The sequence below is a fragment of the Hippopotamus amphibius genome, chromosome 17 (assembly GCF_030028045.1).
Source record: "Hippopotamus amphibius kiboko isolate mHipAmp2 chromosome 17, mHipAmp2.hap2, whole genome shotgun sequence".
NCBI classification, from domain to species: Eukaryota; Metazoa; Chordata; class Mammalia; order Artiodactyla; family Hippopotamidae; genus Hippopotamus; species Hippopotamus amphibius.
Genome location: NC_080202.1, coordinates 5,653,575 through 5,673,133, shown reverse-complemented (window position 1 = coordinate 5,673,133; position 19,559 = coordinate 5,653,575). Strand labels below are relative to the sequence as shown.

At 47.8% G+C, this 19,559-nt stretch overlaps 1 protein-coding gene across 3 annotated transcripts in view; it reads left to right on the top strand.

Annotated features, from left to right (window-relative positions):
• The window catches only part of SHISA6 (shisa family member 6), a 263,181-nt gene extending 261,279 nt beyond the window's left edge, over positions 1-1,902 (top strand). For all 3 annotated transcript variants that reach the window (XM_057716875.1, XM_057716873.1, XM_057716872.1), the window contains one exon: positions 1,352-1,902. In XM_057716875.1, the coding sequence (XP_057572858.1) occupies positions 1,352-1,902 (551 nt within the window). The remainder of the gene's footprint in view (positions 1-1,351) is intronic.
• The last annotated feature ends 17,657 nt before the right edge of the window (positions 1,903-19,559 follow it).

The window sequence follows — 19,559 nt, the reverse complement described above, 5'->3', positions numbered from 1 at the left end:
TTTCCCCAGCCTCACCCCACACCTCCCTTCTTCAAACCCTGGGCCTTCCTTGCTCTCTATCTGTCTTGGAGCAAAGGCTATCAATGCCAGAGCTTTTGCTGAGGCTCTTCCCAGAGACTGGTGGTGGAAGGACGCATAAACCAGCTCCCTCCCTAACCCCGTCAACAGTCGTGGGAGCCTGAGACTCCCCACTCCACGCACTCACCCCATTTCATGAGCTGAGCCCAGTTCAGCCCTTGATTCCAGCTCTGCCATTTGAGTCTGGGGAGGCTCTGGGGATGATGGGTTTTAGATGTTACAGTGTCAAGAAGGTCATGGCAGGAGAGGTCTTCTCTTCCAGCTTTCCAACTCTTGGACCTTCCTCCCCCATTTCGCAATGAGTCTATTTTGATGACCACCCAGCTACAGGCAACCTACTGTGATAGAAGTTCAGCCCATAAGGCTGCATCAGCCACCCCCAAGGTGGAACAGTGAGTCTCTATGGTTAAACGTGGGATTCCCACATTCTGCAGAGACCTGGAAGGCTGTCTGTAGGAAGCCTCATTCCTGAAGTGTGGGGCAAAGCAGGCTTGTGTGTGTCCTGGGTGAGTTCAAGGGTGAGTCGCGCAGCCTCATGGATGGAGAGAAGGGCAGAGTGTCTGAACGAGGTGTATGTATGGGATTGTCCTGGCCTGCTCGTGCTGTGCACACATGCAAGGTGTATGTAGACTTGATTCTGTGCTTGTGTAGGGGCTGGATGCCCATGTGTCAGCTTCCTAGGCATAGGCTGTTACTCCAGAGAAGGTGTTACTATGTTCCTAAGCTACCAGTGAGCGTTTTCACAAGCGCCTCCTGGATGGAGCATCTTGCTTTATTCTAGCGGGATTCTAGTTCTGCAGCCCAGCTTCCTTGAAGAGACATTCTGAACCTCATCGGAAAGCTGCGGCTGCTCCTTGCATGTTTCAGTAAGATCCAGGGAGCTGTTCTGCTTTGGGACCGTGGTGCGGCAGAAGCAGCACTGGAGCAGGAGTCAGGGGCGTGGGCTTGCCATGGACTCTGCCATGAACTCCCTGGGGACCTTGAGGGAGGCCCTCAACCCTGGGATACTCAAGGTGGTCCAAGGATGAGGGGCCTCAGCATTGCCTGGGAGCTTGTTAGAGATGCAAACTGACTCGCAGACCCACCCCAGAGCCAGGTGTGAACCAGACTCTGCATTTAACAAGACCCCTGGGGACTGCTTTGCACATTCAGTGGAGAAGCACAGCCGCTACCCGGTTGGGCTGCAGGATCCTAGTGCAGTCCTGGCTGCAGTGTCACAGAGTCACCCCAGCTCACTCCTCTCTCTCTCTCTCACTGTCTCTCTCCCCTGCAGCCGACAAGGAGGCTGACGAGTATTACATGAGGAGGCGGCACCTGCCCGACCTGGCCGCCCGTGGCACCCTCCCCCTCAACGTCATCCAGATGTCCCAACAGAAGCCGCTGCCTCGAGAGCGACCCCGCCGACCCCTCCGGGCCATGTCGCAGGACAGGGTCCTGTCCCCGGAGCGGGGCCTGCCAGATGAGTTTGGCTTGCCCTATGACCGCATCCTGTCGGATGAGCAGCTGCTCTCCACGGAGCGCCTGCACTCCCAGGACCCGCTGCTGTCCCCGGAGCGGACGGCCTTCCCCGAGCAGTCCCTGTCGCGGGCCATCTCGCACACGGATGTCTTTGTGTCCACGCCCGTGCTGGACCGCTACCGCATGACCAAGATGCACTCCCATCCCAGTGCCTCCAGTAACTCCTACGCCACCCTGGGCCAGAGCCAGACGGCGGCCAAGCGCCAGGCCTTTGCCTCACGCAGACATAACACCGTGGAACAGCTGCACTACATCCCCGGCCACCACACCTGCTACACAGCCAGCAAGACAGAAGTGACCGTGTGAAAGGCGGGGCAGCAGGGCAGGGGCCTGGAGCGGAGCCTCCAGCCCCGGACGGCTCCCTCCCCTCGTCCCCTCTGTAGGAGCTGGCCCGTGTGCGCTGCCTTGGCCCAGAAAGCCATACTCCTGGGACACAGCCAGTGGCCTGGCACAGCGCGCCCAGACCTGGGATCTAGAGCGATCACCTTCACTCTTCCAGAAGAATCAGAGGGGAGGGCGGAGGGGGGGGCTAGGCCCCAGTCTCCCCTCCCCCGCCCACTATTACCAACTCCCTTTCAGTCCCACGTGCCCTGTCCCTGCTCCCCTCCTGGGGACTCAGCTGAAGTTTCCCTCCGCCGAGAGACCCTGGCCTGAGGCTGGCCTGAAGCCGCCTGGGTGTGAATCGGCCAGTGGGTGCAGTCCATGGGCTGACCCCGACTGAGTAGGCTACTGGGTCTCATTCATTTACCTACAACCGCATCACAGAAATCTTCTAGTGCCTAAAAACTGCCTGCTGGCTCTCTCAGAGCCAGGGAGCTGCTGTGTCCATAAGCACAATAATGATTCTCTTCTGCCTGCGGGAACTCTCTGGTCCCCACCGGGGGGCCCTTCCTCTGCTGACCCCCTGGGGCCCCACCCTGGCCCTGTGCCCCTCCCCCAAGCCCCAGGACTGGGAGGGGTTCCCTTCCTTCAGCCTCCTCTCCAGGGCTGGGAACCCCTCCCCGTTCCAGCTGGCCGCCCCGCCCACAAGGCTCTGCCCCTCCCCCAGTCCTAGATTCCACCCCTGGGTTCTCTGGGCCTTCGCTCTAGTCCTTCCAGAAGAGTGTAGGGATGGGGTGCAGGGACTTTTGGGGTGCCCTCCCCAGCAACCTGATGATCTCCACACCTCCTCCAGGCCTCTAGGTCTGAACTGTGACCTGCCACACTGGCCTGCCTTCCCCTCCCCTGCTCTTCACCCAAGAGGCATCTGCCCCTGGCCAGAGAGTGGGGGTGGGGAGGCCACTGTGATGCCCTGGGCCTCAGGGGCTCGCCATTCCCATTGCCCAGGGCTCCCACCACTCAAGTCAGGCAGGACAGAGGCTCTGGCTTCCAGAGAGGGGCAGCTCAGCCCCAGCCAAGGAGGACTCCAGGTGGTTGTCCTGCACCTTGCCTGCTCCTCTCTCCCCATCACTGCCCACCTGCTTGGCCCCTTCTCTGTTTAGAACTTACTCTCTGCCTGTTTGCCCACCCCTCCCCCACCTCCCATCCTCCTGTAGCTCCCCAGCTCTCTCCTGGCTGCTGCTTCTACAGACCAGTGCCTCCTTTGGATCAAAGGGACAGAGACCCATTAGCAGACGCAAGTAACGGTACTCCAGGCTATTGGTCTGGGGGCTAACTGGGTAGCTCCCCAGTTGCTCCCTGCAAGGGGCATCAGGACCCAGGCAGATCCATGCCCTCAGCTCTACTGGGGGGCTGCCTGTGCCAGCCCATCTCTTCTCTGCCTCCAACCTAGGGGGTGGGCAGGATGCGACAGCCACCTGGAGAGCAGACAGTGAACGAAGCAGCATCCACTCCAAGAGACCAGAGCCTGGGGGGTGGAGAGAAAGGGCTCCCCAATTCTGAGGGCCAGGGTACCTCCCTGGGCTGAAGCTGGGGGAATCGGCTTCAGATTACTGGGTGAAGGTATGATACTAAAAATGTGACTGTTGTCACAGTCAGACTCCAAAAGCAATGACTTCAAACTGGGCTTTTAGATTCCTCAGTTCCATATACAACATGTCTGGCCCTTTAAAGGGGGGTGGGGTGGGTCAGGGAGAACTCCCCAGTGTTAGCCCTGGGAATTTTTAATCTAATCCACAGAGAAATCAATTGACTGATTCCTCTTACTTATTCAAGAATTCCAAAGCTCTTGTTCACCCCCTCCCTGCAAGGCTTACCATCACATGAATCAGGAGGGGACTGAGGCTGGCGGTGATGGCCCCAGCCCTGAGGTCCCCAATGGGGTGGTGTCACTGGGGGTGTGAGGCTGTGAGGACAGGGATAACTCTCTGCTTTCTTTCCTTACAAACACATAAACCTTCTTGAGGGCTGGTCCCTAAGGGTTTATGAGTCTTTGGTCCAGAAGGTGGAACTGGAGGAAATCAACTACTCCTAGAAAGGAACATGTGTCTGTCACAGCCGGTCCCTTCTGCCCAGTGCTCTCTAATCCAGCCCTCAGCCAGGCCCCTTGAAGGCTGCCTGCTGGTGGAGACGAGAAAGGACGTGGGTGGGTGAGAATCCCCTCCCCAGGTGTCTACACACACGTACACCCGAACCAGAAGTCAGATCTCATTCTGTGTCTGAAGCATCATCACAGTACCAAGTTCTCCAGCCCTTAGGACGATGCTTCTCCCCAGCCCTGTGTGTCTGTCTCAGGGGTTTTTTGATAGGTTGATTCGGAAACATTTCTCATCCAGCGTTCCTACTGCCCAGTTTAAAACCTCTGGTGTCAGTCGGATCAAAAAATTCTACCTGAACCTTTACTTCTTTTAAATGACTCTTCTGCTTCACCCTTGGGTCTGGAAGGAGTGAGGGAGGGAAGGAAGGAAGAAATAAGAGAAAGAAGTCTACAACCTTGCTCCAATTCAGTCCCCCATTTCAAAATCCATACAATGATGTCTTAACTGGGACACAGCAGGATCTCCTTTATCGGTCTTCTCGTCCATGTTTGCAGAATAAGCAAAGCTGAATTACCAGACAAGTTCTTGTAGCAGATGAGAGAGGGTTCTGGGGCTGGAATCCAGGTGTCCTGACTTCCAGCCCCACCAGGCTGGTGGCCACTACCACACATGGAAGGGCCGGCCCTTCCCCCACAATGTAAACTTCCCTCCGCCAGCAAGGGAAGCCCCGAGCCCAAAGTTTCCCTGTGCTTGTCTGGCTGTCTGTGTGAGTCTCCGTTGATCTGCTGGGAATGCACTGGGGTCTGCACTGGTTCTCTCCGGCCCAGAAGGTTCTTGCTGGTCTGCTTGGCCTTTGGTGGCAGTGAAGCCCTCACAATCCACCATGTCCTTCCACCTTTCCTGCCTTGCTTCCTCCAGTGAGGATTTTTGTGAGCTCATAAATCACAAAGGCTTTCCCAAGAATTCCTTTAACCCCCTAAGTGGGCTTCTGCCCTCAGGGCTTCCCAGTGTCTTGAGTGATAGGCCTGCCTTCTAGAAAGTTCCAACCCTTCTCTTAATCCAGATGTCTTCTCCTCTCTTTCCATTCTCCCACCGTGAAACTGACCTCAGTCTTCTATGCCTGTTCAGCCATTCCTCCCTCTCATCTCCCCGACCCTGCTCTTTTCCTCCATTCACCTCTCTCCACCCCTAATTTCTTTTCCCTGGTCCTGCTGTTCGCTCTGGTTCTAAACGTAGAGCTCTCAATGAGAACAGTCCCAGAACGAGACATTCTTCAGGTCTCCGTTGGCCTCATTGGTTTATCCTTTACCTCCTGCCCCTACGAGATAAAGGATGGAAGCTGCTCTGTCAGAGGCATCATGGATCAAAGACCAGCTTTGGTTCCTGCAGCTGCCGTGTTCCTGAAGCCCCTGCCCCAGCCTGTCCCTAGCCCAGAGGCTCCTGCTCTGGCCAAAGATTCATATCCTTTTTGAGGGCTCTTGGCCACTGTTCCATCTCACATATGCCTGTCCTGCTTGTGTGTGTCACAGATCCCCCTTTGTCCCCAAAGCCTGGAGAGCCTCACGACGCTCCAAGCACAGGGAAATATCCATTCCAATAACCCTGCCACCAAGCAATCCACTTTCTTTAGCGATACCTTGTCTGCCACCAGCCTTCTGGCATCAGACTCCATCCACAGGCAACTGAGGACTTGACCCAAGGTAATCTGCAAGGACTCCGATGACCTGGGTCCGAGGAAGCACCTGCTCTGTTCCCCCAACACACCTTCCTCCACCATCCTCCCCAAACCTGGGAAACTTGGCTCTGGAGTATTTTCAAGGAAGCTGGTTGTGTTTCAAGGAAGCATTTTTCAGGGTTCTGATTTTTTTTTTTAATAAATGCAGCATTTTAGTGACAGATTTGATATGAAAGCTATGTCTTCCTGGGCTCTATATTTGATTTCAGAAGGAAGCAAACTACAGGAGGAAAAGCACAGGGCTGAGGCACTTGGACATGCGGCTTCAGCCCTGGCTTTGTCTCCCTCTTGCCACGTGACCAAGCCATGTTCTTGCTCAGCGCCTCTGTTTCCAATTTGTAGTCAGGGGCTTTGACCAGATAAGTTCTGAAGTTTCATCCTGCTGTTACATGTAGGGATCCCATTCCCCATTGGCACCCACTCCCCTGTGCATTCCTCCCCTCCTCAACTGGGCCACACACACCCCATTCCTCCTGCCCCACGCGATGTCCTCAGATGCCCTAGGCAGCCACTAGACTCCTCCCCAGAGCCTGGGGTGGGCCCTGTGGTCGCAGCCACCCAGGGATGTTCTCCTGCCTGCAGGTGTAACAGCCTACCCATTCAGTGGGTTACCAACCATGTGTCATAGAATCCCTCCCATCTAGACACACCTAAATCATCTTAGGTGTCTGCGTCATTGGGGAATTCTGAAGTTTTCATTTTGATGTGGTCCTTAAAGCTAGAGGGAGGCAGTCTGATTTCAGAGAGGGGACAGGCTGAAGGAGAAAGGTCCAGAGGCTGGCCCACAATGGCATGAAAGTTTGTATTTGCGGACAGCTTGGAATGCATTCCAAGCCACAGAGGAGATGCACGGCAGAGGCCCTGTGGGGCAACGGATGTTATATCCTCCTCCAGACCCTGTGTCCTGAAGACCGAGTTTGGACACTGGGCTCCATTCCGCCCGGAGGAGGGGGAGGCATCCACCCCTCTGGGCTGCTAAGAGATGGGCACCCACCGCATCCTAGTACCTTTCTAGCCCCTCCTTGTGACACTGTCATCCTCCCGGTGAAAGCTTGTAAAGAAGCAAGAATTGAGAGTCCAAGTCAGTATCATCGAACCCATCTTGTAAATCGACAAACACATCAACCACCTATCAGTCAGAGAAATGAAGTCATATGCTTCCTTAATACCGTCCCTCCTGAGGGAGAGGAAGACCCCTGCTCAACTTTGCTGCCCATTCCTGCTGTGACCCTTGAATGCCACTCCCTGGGAGGACTCATTCATTTGCTTCGTAGTGGCAAATATTCCTCTAGTTCTATAACTTAACTAGACATTTTGTAGTAAAGAATTCTTGAAGTTCTCTAATAAAAAAAAAGCAATTCTTACTGTAATATTTTTAGTTTGGGGACACAATTTCCTAAGGGGGGATTGATGACCATTTTTACGCATTAGCCCAATTTATGGATTCCATGTTTATTATGTATGGTAGTACTGATGAAAAGGACCTTTCTATCTGTACCTTTGCACAGTTTCTCCATTCCTCATAAGTAAGCTTCACGACGAGCAGTGCTCCAGTCACTGCTGCTTCTGTACAAATCTCATCGTTCTACTTACCTGTCAAAGCACATTCTATATGTACTGTAAACGGATATCACTTTAGTAAGATTTAGTCTTAAGGATTTTTCCACTTTTGTCAGTAACAGATATTTATGGATTAAAGAATAATAAAGCCGTTTCAGCATAACCTATGTCTCTTAAAGTAGCCGCATGCTTCCCTCTACAAACCCAGAGCCAAAACTACAGGTAACAGAAAATCACGAAAGGATGTACAAGATCACTGGAGGTGGGAGCAGAGACAGGGCCTGACTGCAGATGAGAGGGAGGGAAGCTTTAGGGGGATGCAAGCATTGTAAACCTGGGTTATGGTGATGCCCACGACTGTACAAATTTACCAAGTATCATCAAATTGTATATGACAACGGGTGGACTGCAGGATATGCAAATTAGACTTTAATAATGTTTTCAAAATGCTGAACAGAAGGAATGTAGGCTGAGAACAAGTGCCAACGGATAAGGTATACCAACCCAAAGTAGAATCAGAAGTTACAACCTTGTCTCCATATTCATCTACTAGAGCATTATTATTCTTGGACATTAGGTCTTAGTTTAGTCTTAGAGTCAGTGCTTGCAGTTGCCATGGGTGACCAGGGTACGGCTGGTTCCACATCCACGCCATTTTAACCAGAGTATCAGGTTGCGCCATGAAAACTGATTTAGATTTGGAGTCTTGCTCAAGACCTCCTTCTCTGGACCCGTTTTTTATGTTATTTTCTTTGGCCCATATTCACTTTTGCTGCTAAGGTCATCTGTTGTTCTGTGTTTCTGAAATTTCCCCATAACCTAGATACTGGTGGGTTCTGCTTCAGCAAACAAAGTCTTGCCAAACAGGACACGGCCTTCTGCCAACTTCAGCACCTCCGTGCTTCCTAGAATCCACAGTCAGTTATACCCTCTTAGCAACTGTGCGACTGCTTTGTAATGAAAACCCTTCTCCTTGGCTGTGTTGAGCTTATATTCAAAAATCCTTTTGTTACCTCTTACCAATGGCATTCTTCACTAGGACAGAGTTATGAACCTGTTTGCTATTCTAATACATAATCACACACACACATTCTGAAACCTGTTTTGCTCACGACAGCGATCATTATTACAGGGGGTTACTGCTAAGTTGTGATATCGCCAATCCACGATGACACAGAGTAAGCACACACACATTACAAGGATATCGGAGCTTCATTGATCTATAGTCATTCTTGGAAGGACACTCAAAGGAAAACAAAATTCTGAGTTGGCCAAAAAAATTATTTTTTAGAGAAGTGCGATGTAACTATAATGCTTCCACATACACAGAATGGCTAAATTAGACCAGCAACATGTTCCCTCATAGAAAATCACAGGAGACCTTCCTTACTGAACAGGTCAGACTAATATGTAATTAATATAAACATGGTCAAGAGGTTTGAGTCAAGGAGTTCTGAACTTCTTAAAATGGTGTTTCAAGGATTCTTCTCTTAAATTGGCTAAACATTCACTTTTTAAAAAAATTTTATTGAAGTATAGTTGGTTTACAATGTTGTGTTAATTTCTGCTGTACAGCAAAGTGATTCAGTTATACGTATACACACATTCTTTTTCATATTCTTTTCTATTATGGGCTATCACAGGATACTGAATATAGTTCCCTGTGCTACACAGTAGGACCTTGTTGTTTATCTACCCTATATATAATAGTTTGCATCTGCTGATCCCAAACTCCCAGTCCATCCCTCCCCCACCCCTCCTCTCCCTTGGCAAGCATACATCTGTTCTCTATAAATATCCACTTTTAAATATCATTAACTCTAATAATTTGTTCAAATTTTCCTATTTGATTTTCAAAGGTAAACCTCAATTTGGCCCCTGTCACAGTTGTCACTAATTCCAAATTAGTGAGCTCTATAAAAATGAGGTCTTGATACACCATCATTAACAAGCCAAGGCCAGAAAATACTCATGTCAAAAGCACTGAGATTCCGGGGGTCTCGGACAGCCTTTCACCTTCCATGTCACTTTGGATACTGATCTTTCTCCTCTCTGGGTGAGCAGGAAGGAAGCACATAACCTCTAGGGAGGAGAAAGAAAGATTTTCCCCTCAAGATTCTAAGAAGAAAACCAAGGACACTCACTGTTTGGGCTGCAAATGTGTAAGGAGTGGGAAAATCAGAAAGAGCAGAGGCTGGAATGAATGCTTGGAAAGTTCTGGGATGAGTGAATCGCAGTAACTTTTACACAAGGGGTGTGTTGGCCAGTGTCATCTCTGGGCTTCAGTGTCCCCATCTGTAAAAGTTGGGATATCAGACGAATAAAACAAAATGGAACAAAACCCATGTCTGATATATTTTATCACTGAATTGTCACAACACAATATTCAAATTTTATCTGGGCTTCTAGGTAGCTGAATGAACTTGCAAATAACCCATCCTTGCTTGACCTGGCCCATCTCAACTTTCCCATCCCATGACACTAGGATGTGGTCAAAGACTACTGGACTGGGTATCAGAAGATCTTGTTCACTGTACTGGCCCTGCCAGCATTTTGCTGTGTGATCTTGAGAGACATCTTTCTCCTCTTCAGATCTCATTTTTCTCATTTAAAACAAAAAGAGTGGGCCAGACCCCTCAAAATCTCTAAAACCCTTGTCATCTTTTTCAGCCTGCTTCTGTGACTTTGTCAGGACTTTGCAGGGAGCTGGTACGCTCAGCTAGTACCAGTCCTGGCAGAAGGGCAGAGTAGGAGGGCAGAGTGATGGGAAGGCAGGAGAAAACCCTCAGTGGGAGCCATGGCTTATGAGATAGCATCTTCCCAGGGACAAGCATGGCTACCCTGTGTCAACAAGGTGGCTACAGAGGAAGGAAAGGTGTTAAGCTAGAGGAAGAATGAGGTCCTTAGAAAGCTGCTTCTTCTGTTTAACTTAACCTTTTGTGATTTCCCAAGATCAACAACTTGTCTGCTAAAAAAAAAAAATTCCTAAAAACTGCATTTTCACAGAAAGTTCTCAACAGTTCATTATTTTTCTGTTTGCCCATAGATACTGAGCTCAGATGTGTGTTTCAGGACCAGGGCTCTCTCCATGAAAAGGAGAGAAGTTGTTTTGGCTCTAGCTTCAATCTCTACCCCAAGTCCAAGTTCTGGAGATATGTATCAAGTGTAGAATACTGGGATCACTGCCGTCATTTCCAATTGTGTGTACCCTAATGATTCTTTCTTGGACCATGTAAAAGAGCTACTCCTGCTGGTTCACCATGGCAACCATGGAGAAGACCTCCCCTGCTACCCAAAGGATATTAGTCCATACGTTGATCTTCATTTCAGACTTGGAGAAAACAAAACCCTGTCATCTAAGCCAGTGTGCCCACAGAGCAGCAACTTCAGTGTCCCGGGGAGCTCACTGCAGTCACTGCCAGGCCTGCCCTACACTCTCTGAATGAGAATCTCTAGGGTGGGTCCACCACATTTGCCTTTCCACCAGATCCCTAGGCGACTCGATGCCCATTAAAGTTTAAGAAACACATCCTTCTGCATTTTTCTTTCACTTTTGAAATTCTGTAATCCTAATGTAATAAAGATTTCAAATTCAGGGGATCAGAGCAGCCTTGATCTATGCAGCCAATTTCAGGCAACCAGCTTCAGTGAAGAGGTTAGAACAAAAGTGAGTTTACATCAGGATTTACTGCACAGCACAGGGAACTATTCAATATCTTGTAATAACCTATAGTGGAAAAGAACCCAGAGGAAAAAAATATATATATATATAACTGAATCACTCTGCTGTACACCTGAAACTAACACAATATTGCAAAGTAACCCTACTTCAATTAAAAAAAAATGAGTTTACAGAGGATTAAGTATTTGGGGAATGAGAAAGCTGAGCCAGGCTGTATAAATTACCTCTAGGAAGGTTTAATAGAAGAGAAGATAGATACGTGACTATTAGAAGGTTGGATGAGAATTTTTAAAAACTGGATAAACCTGAGCGTGTTAAAATTTGAAGAGAAAGGAGAATCAGGTAAAGACAGGGACCCAGAACCAGATCCATTCCCTCGGGTGTAGGAGGAGCACAGCAGGAGGAAGAGCAGCTCCTCTGAATCTTCTAGGGAAAGCAAGATGGCGGCCACTGTGAAATACGGCAAGGGGATGCTAGGAGAGGTTTCCCTGGAGGATCCCAGTCTTCTTGGTGATGGATGATGCAGAGTCGTGGAATGAGGCAGGATAGGCTGGATTTTGCTATGGTGAAAACACCTCTCAAATCTCCTTAAAACGTCTCCCACTCTGCTGCGAATCAGCTGGGGCTTCTGTTGTCCTTCCCCACCTTTACTCAAGGGCTCAGAGATAGCTGGAGCCCCCACTATCTGTCACATTGCCTCCCACCATGGCAAAGGAAAAAGAGAGCTCTGGAAGGTCTGGCCAGGACAATTAAATGGCAGCCAGATGTGACACATATCACGTCTGGTCTAATCTTCTTGGCCAGACCTGGTTACACAGTCCCACCCCACCACAGGGGAGCCAGGACATGTGATTCTATGATGCTCCAGTTAGAGGAGGAGCAGGAAATATCCAGTGAGTAGCATCAATCATGAAAACGGATGCACGATGTGCAGAGAGCCAAAGACTGGGAATTTACAGAGGCAAATGGTCCCTTCTCTATCAAACCCTCAAAATGTTCTCATGCTCTAAAGCAGGTAAAACTTTTCTGCTGTAGGTTGATTCTATATAAAGCCAGTAGTATGTCCACATCCATATCAAATTAGTAGATGTCTCAATCAGGAGTTATTTGGTTACAAGAAACAAAAACGTACTGAAATTAGTTGAGGCCAAAGATGAGAATACTATTTATAACAGTAATAGTACTTAATTTAATAATGATTATTTGTGAAATTAAAATAAATTGAATAATTATTGTTATCATTGTTATATATAAAAGCATCTCACGAGATCTAAGTCTTGAATGTATAATCAGGCCTCTCCAAACCTAAGAAGTTGAAAGTCATCTGAAACCCTGGCAACACTCTCTCCCTGTCTCACTTCCTTCTCTCTGCAAATCTCCATTCCTCTTGCATGTTTCCTTTCACACATGGTTGAACCTGACTAAGATGACACCCTCAGCAATCGTGTCTGCATAATCTCCCAGGTCTAACCCCTGTGGCTAGCTGACACAGTCTCTCTGTGCCTCAATTCCAAAAGTCCTGGGAGAAAATCCGAAAATCTCTATAAACAACTCCCTGTTGTGTACGGGTTATCTACTGCTGCATGACAAAGCTCCCCAAATTTAATAGCACGAACAACAACAATTATTTACTGTTGTAATCCCTCATGGTCCTGAGGGTTGTCTGAGCTCAGTGACACAATGCTCACTAAGGGTCCCTTACGTGGTTGCTGTCAGGCGGTGGCTGGGACTGGAGCCACCTCCAAGGTTTCCTCATTCATACATCTGGCTGTTAATGCTAGTTGTTGGTTGGGACCTCAACAGGGGCTACCCACTGGGACCCTTAGATGTATCCTCTCCACGTGGCCTGGGCTTCCTTACCACATGCAGCTGGGTTCCCAGAGCAAGTGTCTGGAGAGAGGAAGACAGAGAGGGAGTGGGCAAAGGGGAGACGTGGAGAGAGTGAGCCAGGGAAAAGCTGTATCATCATCTCATGTGACGTAGCCTCAGAAGTCACGTAGTCCACTCTCTGAGTCACGAAGTTCTGCCCAGGTTCAAGGGAAGGGGACACAGCCTCCACTGTCTGAAGAGAGTGCAGCAAGGTTTCATTGTGAGAAAAGCATGTTGATGGAAGAGACTGCTGTGACCATCCTTGGAAAATTTGGTCTGCCACACTTTGGGTCAAGGGTCTATCCCTGGTCCCATCACTGTGGTCAGGGAACCTTGGATCACATACTCCAAAACAGCTGCAATCATCCACTCCTGGAGTTGTAGGCAGTTTTCTGAAAATGACGTACAGGATGAGCCCATACACTGGGCAGCCTCTTTACAGTGGGACATCTCTGAAGTATTGAGAACGCACCCTGTGAACACAGCATCTACTCTTTAGTTCCAACCTCAGGACGCCAAAAAAGACAGTGAACAGGATATGATAACAGTGGATTCTGTGAGATTGCATTAAAATATTTCTCATCAACAGGGTGATGATTTTAAACTGGTGGTTTTTTCCGTTTTCCTTCTACCCCTACTCTTTCCCCGGCCAGTCCAAACAACAACAGTAATCCTCCACCTCTCTGCCCCTAGGGAAAAGGCAGAGACCAGAGGAAGAAGTCTTTGTTCAACCTTGACTTTCAAAATTGACTTTTGTCAAGCTCACAGGAGCAAAACTTGTCATGTAATTGCAAGAGCCACGGAGTGGAAAGAGAAATTGTTTCCTATGATATTGAAAGCTGACCTTTAAGTATCAATGAGCCCAGCTTGATAACAAAACAGAGTAGATTGCATATAGAATGTGATGGAGGAGTCCTTCCCCACTGTACAGGACAGAGAGAAATGCCTTCTGCATTGAGAAAAGAAATTCAGGGAGAATCAGAAGAGAGCAAGAGAGTAAGACACATATATCTCTGAGAGAGCCCTGATCATCACCAGGGGTGGGCCCGTAGGGATAGGGGAAGGGAGGACGGCGACAACAGAATCCTCCAGATAGACTGGAGGATCTGAGGGCAGAATGGACTTCTGCTCAGCTTCTGGCCTAGAGCTCTGGGAGTAAAATTCCTGATGAATGTTCCTGCCAACATATGGCAGGAATGGCAACACCGAAATGACAGCAGCAAGCCCTTCCCCCACCTTGAATCCCAGGTTCCCAGCCCCTAAGAGATACTCAGGTGACAACGAGTGCCCTGGCAAGGAATCTGAAGGCTATCTCTGAAGACTGGGAATCTCAGCACTCACAACAGCACAGGGCCGCCGTTACAGAGAAAGGAAGAAATATCTGCATATCTGAGTTACAGACATATTTTTCCCCACAGAGGTCAATTTACTTATTTTTTGCCAAAAGTCTTTTTAAACAACAGATGTTTAAAACCTTTTTTACTGAGATACACCTAAGACGTATTACCAATATGTGCTTTTTTTTTTTCAGAAAGTCTATTGAATGTAGTGTTACCTGTCTCTGAAGTGATATGACTAATAAAATTAGGTTGATGAAAATTTAATGTGCCAGCCATAAATTTTAAAGCTGGGACACCCATATCCTGAGACCCAATGTCTTTCAAGAGTGATTCTCAAGCTTTTTAGTATAAGTACCTCTTCTTACTCTTAAAAAGTATTGAGGACCCCAAAGAACTTTTGTTTGGGTGGGACATATCTATATACATTTATTATACTATAAATCAAAATGGAGACCATTTAAAAAGTTATTTATTAAACCATTTTAAAATAAAAACAATAAATCCATGATGTGTCAACACAAATAACACACTTTTATGAGAAATAACTGTTATTTTCTAAAAATATAGTAAGAAGAGTAGAATTATTTCACTTTTTTTTTGCAAGTTTCTTTAGTGTCTGCCTTATTAGAGGATACCTAGATATTGATATCTGCTTCTGCAGTTAGTCTATTGCAATATCACAGTTTGTACACCTCCCCCCAGAGACAGGAGAGGAGGAGGGGAAGAACCCATAAAGGAACTGGGCGGGGAAGCCCCCCTTTTCCACTGCCACTGGCCAGTCCCTCCCTTGGCAAAGGGACTCTGACAAACCCCGGTAAACCTGAGCTTAGGCCAGGAAGGCGCTTTTGTTTCACATTCATTTGGAATGGTTAATATTCTAATGAACTGAGCATATAAATTATTCATCTGTGAAGTTACCAAATGACTTCTTATTTTCTAAGAATAACCTGGAAAGTAGGGGATGGGAGAGAGGAATAAAGCTGTTTCTGATGACACAGTAGGACTTACTTGTTTGACATCATACAGATGATATAGTGATTACACAGATAAACACATCTTCCATGGGACCTTTGCACAATGCCCCAGATTAAGGAAAAGGAAACATTCACATTAATGACTCAAAAGAGGATCATAAAACTGTGGGATTGAGAAACTATGACACCCTCGATGGGCTCCAAGAAGACAAGGCTTTAACATATCAGTAACAGAAAAACCCAAGGAGAGATAGGATGGAAAGGGAGAAAGTAGTGCAGGGACATGTGATTTTTTGCCCCCCATCATCCTGGCCACCACATGGTACCCCACACACCTCTGGATAACAGACTCTACCATACGCCAGCCACCAGTGTAGGCACGTGACACAGACCAGACCAATTAAAGTCTGTTTCTTTAATTTCTAAACTGAGACTAAGAAAAGAATAGCTCCAACCTCGTCTTGTTTACACAACCCAGTGAGTGACCATGACTCACAAGTGTGTAGGTTGGGTAGTGAGAGTGGAGGGAAGGTAGCAGAGTGCCGTGTAGACAGCCAAGGTGAAACTGAGCTGTTGGGCCCCTCTCCCCTGGGAGAAATCCCTGCCCTCAAGGTTTCTCTGGATGTGTGAATTAAGGGAGACACTGGGATTCACTTTGGACCGGAACCAAATGGGAATTTGGTCAGTCCAGACCAAAGGTCCTCCTCTTTGGATTTAGGATGGGCACAGGGCATGAGAGTTAGTCTAGGGAGTTTCTGTGAGTGTTCATTTCCTTGGAGACCGGACATTGTCCTGTCTTCCTATTAACTTCAGGGCTCAACTCAAGCCTTTGGTCTTGACGTGTGCACTGGTGTTCTTTCCTTGGGAGGGGAGCAATCCAGTGTGAGAGAATTCCCGCGGGTTCTGTCTACACCCTCGTGGGCTGCCTTGCCAGGCCTGCCAGATCGCTCCTGACCCCCATGAGGACCAATGAGGTGAGCAGTTCACCCTCACAACCACTGTGACTTTCTCTTTGATTTTGCTTTCAGAATCCGATGAAACAGGTCGAGCCCATGCAGTGAAAATTAGGTTTACCCACCAGGCCAACCATCATCCTCTTTTATTTCTCCACAGACATTCAGCTTAGCTCTAACTCCAAATAAGCTCCTCAGATAGGGCTGCACAACACGCACCAGAAACAATCTCGCCCAAATAAAGAAGCATCTTCAATTCAAAGTGCTCAAATTTGTTGCCACCCTATGAGGTTTCACATGATGAACTTTGTTCCCATTAAAAAGACAAAAGCTTCCTGTTTTCATATTTGCCAGGATGCTAGTTTTCATATTTCCCAGGCACACTCATCTCTAATCCCTTGGGAAGCTCCTCTTAGTGGCCTATGTCTGTTATATCCTAGAAGTAAGTTGGCCCATCTGGTTCTGAATCTCCTCTTAGGAGGAGGGTTGTCACTTAGAGTAAGAGAGTAGAAAAGAACTGAGATCTTCCTTTTCCCTGGAGGCAAACAAGAAAAGTCAGGAAAGTTATCTTTGCATACAAGAGCAAATAACAATGAGGTAAAGAACCAAGGATCTTTTTCTCTTCTCCTCAATTCCAGGTACCGTGAAGAACAGACTTCATCTTGGAATCACAGCTCTTTCCCAGCCCCCTCCTCATCCTACACCCACCCACGTGACCAGCTCAGTGGTGAAAAGAATTTTCCAGGTGTTTGATAATACATGTTCTACTTCATTCCATCATGCAGTCACGACTCAATATATATTCAGAAATATTTGTAATCCCACCCCACCAGAAGGGTCGGCAACCCCAGGCCTCTTAGATATGTGATTTCCTCTGAAACTCAGAGGACCAAATCCGAGAACTAAAGTGAATGCTGAGCCACAAGAATTCCTGCAATGGCAGAAAAAGAAAAGAGCTGAGAAGGTGTGTTTCTGCAGCTTTCCTTGTTCGGCCCACCCATTTCCTGGGGTGGAAAATGTACAGTTTCACTCTATAGATCATTATAATTAAGTGGTGTGCAGAATTCGTTTTTTTAAAAATAGCTTCATCAACTCTTCATGGCATATTTTTGTAAGACAAGTCTATGTGAAAAGCAAGTGAGGATGGTTATTGTTTAGCACGTTTAATTAAGTAAGTATTTCTTTCACCCTTCTGGGAATTAAACATTGAATGGTGAATAAACACAGGGAAATGTGCCCATGTTAATTTCTGGTTCACTGCCTTGATTCAAAAGCAGGGTGAAAATCAAAGGCTGAGTCTGTGATCTGGAGTCGTTATATGACAAACAAAGCGACTGAAGGTTCACCTTTCTCGTGTCCTATAGGAATTGTTCCGGGAAGAATCCCTTTTGTGTTTTCTCTCCTCAAGTGTCTCCCTGATGGATTCCTTCCCTGTTACCAGTTTACATCTTCATCTCTCCTCTTTCCTGAAGAAATGTTTCTTACCCTGCCGGTTGCATCAGTTGTGACTCATATGTAAGAGGGACAGAAAACACAACTCAGACTGGCTTCCTGGGGAGGGGTGTCTTCACTCCCATCAGTGAAGTGTCCAGCGTGGGGGCTGCAGTGCAAACAGTGTCATCGGCAACTGCTTTCTCGTCTCCATTTCTGGCTCCATTTTCAGGTGACCCTTCCCCTCATGGTGCCAAGGTGGCCCCGTTAGCACTGCCCTACATGCTCCTAGGCTCAAGTCCAAGAGAAACTGGAAGGGCATTATTTACCCCAACAGTTAAACCAAAGCCTTGGGTCTGACTCTGCTGTTCTGATGGGACCACACGTCCTTTGCCAAATCGGTGACTGCAGATGGGGAATGAAATAACCTGATTAGCTCAGGCCAAATACATGCTTCAGCCCTAGAGCTGGGAATTGAGCCCTACCAGAAGTACCTGGGCTGGGGGAAGTAGGGTAGAAGGTGGTTCAGGGGGTGGGGGTAGTTCCCAAAGAAAAAGTGGTGAACCAGAAGAAGGGTGAATGGATGCCAGGGTGAAAACACAAACAAGTAAAACCAACGTCCATTAAACCACCTTTCTGCTGGGGAAGCTGCTGTTGTTCTTCCAAATCTAAGTTAAAATTGTCTCGTGATGTCTTATTCCAAATCGCTGTTGTCAACCTGGCACCTCGATCCTTTACACGCCAGGAAACTACATTTGTCAGAACCTCCTTTACTACATGTTTCTTTCTTAGAGTTTGCCTCCGAATGGAATTCACGTGAGATTTGGAACAGGGGGATGAGAGGGATGCTGTTATACATGGGTAGAGTTGCTAGATTTCACAAATAAAAATATAAGACACCCAGTCGAATTTCAGATAAATAATTTTTGGGTATAAGTATTTCCCATCTCTCAATGCATTCTTATATCTACTATTTGGGGCATACTGATGCTAAAAGCTGATTTGTTATTTATCTGAAATTCAAGTTTAACCAGCGCCCTGTGTTTTGTCTGGCAATCTCATTTATCCTGGAGGACATGGTGGCCAGGCTTGGTGCCTTTGCTGACCCTCCAAGAATCCTCTTTTTGTGATTCTGCAGACATATGCTTTCGGAGACCTCTCAATGAGCTCCGGCGTTGCGGTTCTGACATATGATGCTACGGCTTCTCACACTTTGCCATGAACTCAGCCTACTCCATTCACTCTGGTGCAGCAAGTCAATGTAGCTAAGGCCTGTTTCTCTCCAGCTACAGCCTTCCATACAGCTCTTCCTACAGTCACGTAAGCTCTAATTTCTACATGAAACCCCTTATTTCTATAAGAGTTGAGTGGCTCTGACCAAGCCCAGGCCAATCCACCCCTATATCCAGGCAGCAGAAGAAAACACTGTCTTGCCATTTCTAGGTAACTGGATCACTTCTGGTGTCTGTGTAGTCTTCTAGTTTCTTTCCTATTACCCCCCTCTGGAGGGTTGGAAGTTCCTGGGGGCCTATATATCTTCCAGCCATTAGGAGAGGGTCGACACCTGTCCTTTGTCCTCACTGAGATAGAAACCATCTCGTATAGTCCTTGTACCATACACGGCCATCCATCAAGGCCTCTATGAGATACAGGTATCCTACTCTGTTTTCTTCCTCAGCTTGAACCCATGCTGGTCTTCTAAGGATTTCTGTTCTCCTCCTCCCAACCATTCTACAACGATCTTGGAAACTGTCAGTTCCTATCCCTGAAACTGCTAGGTTAAGGAAGCACTGAAAGGCTGCCCTATGGTTACTCTCCTTCAATCCTGCCCTCACCCACTGCTGCTCTAATTCCAGGCACCAGATTGGATATGTGCTTCTCCACATGCATGCAGTTTCCCATGTCTTCCCTGGGAAGTCAGGCTCCACTGTCCCTTCTCCTGGACACCCAAGCATGTCTGTAGTAGCTGTCATGTCATCCCCTACCCTGAACTCTCCGGAAA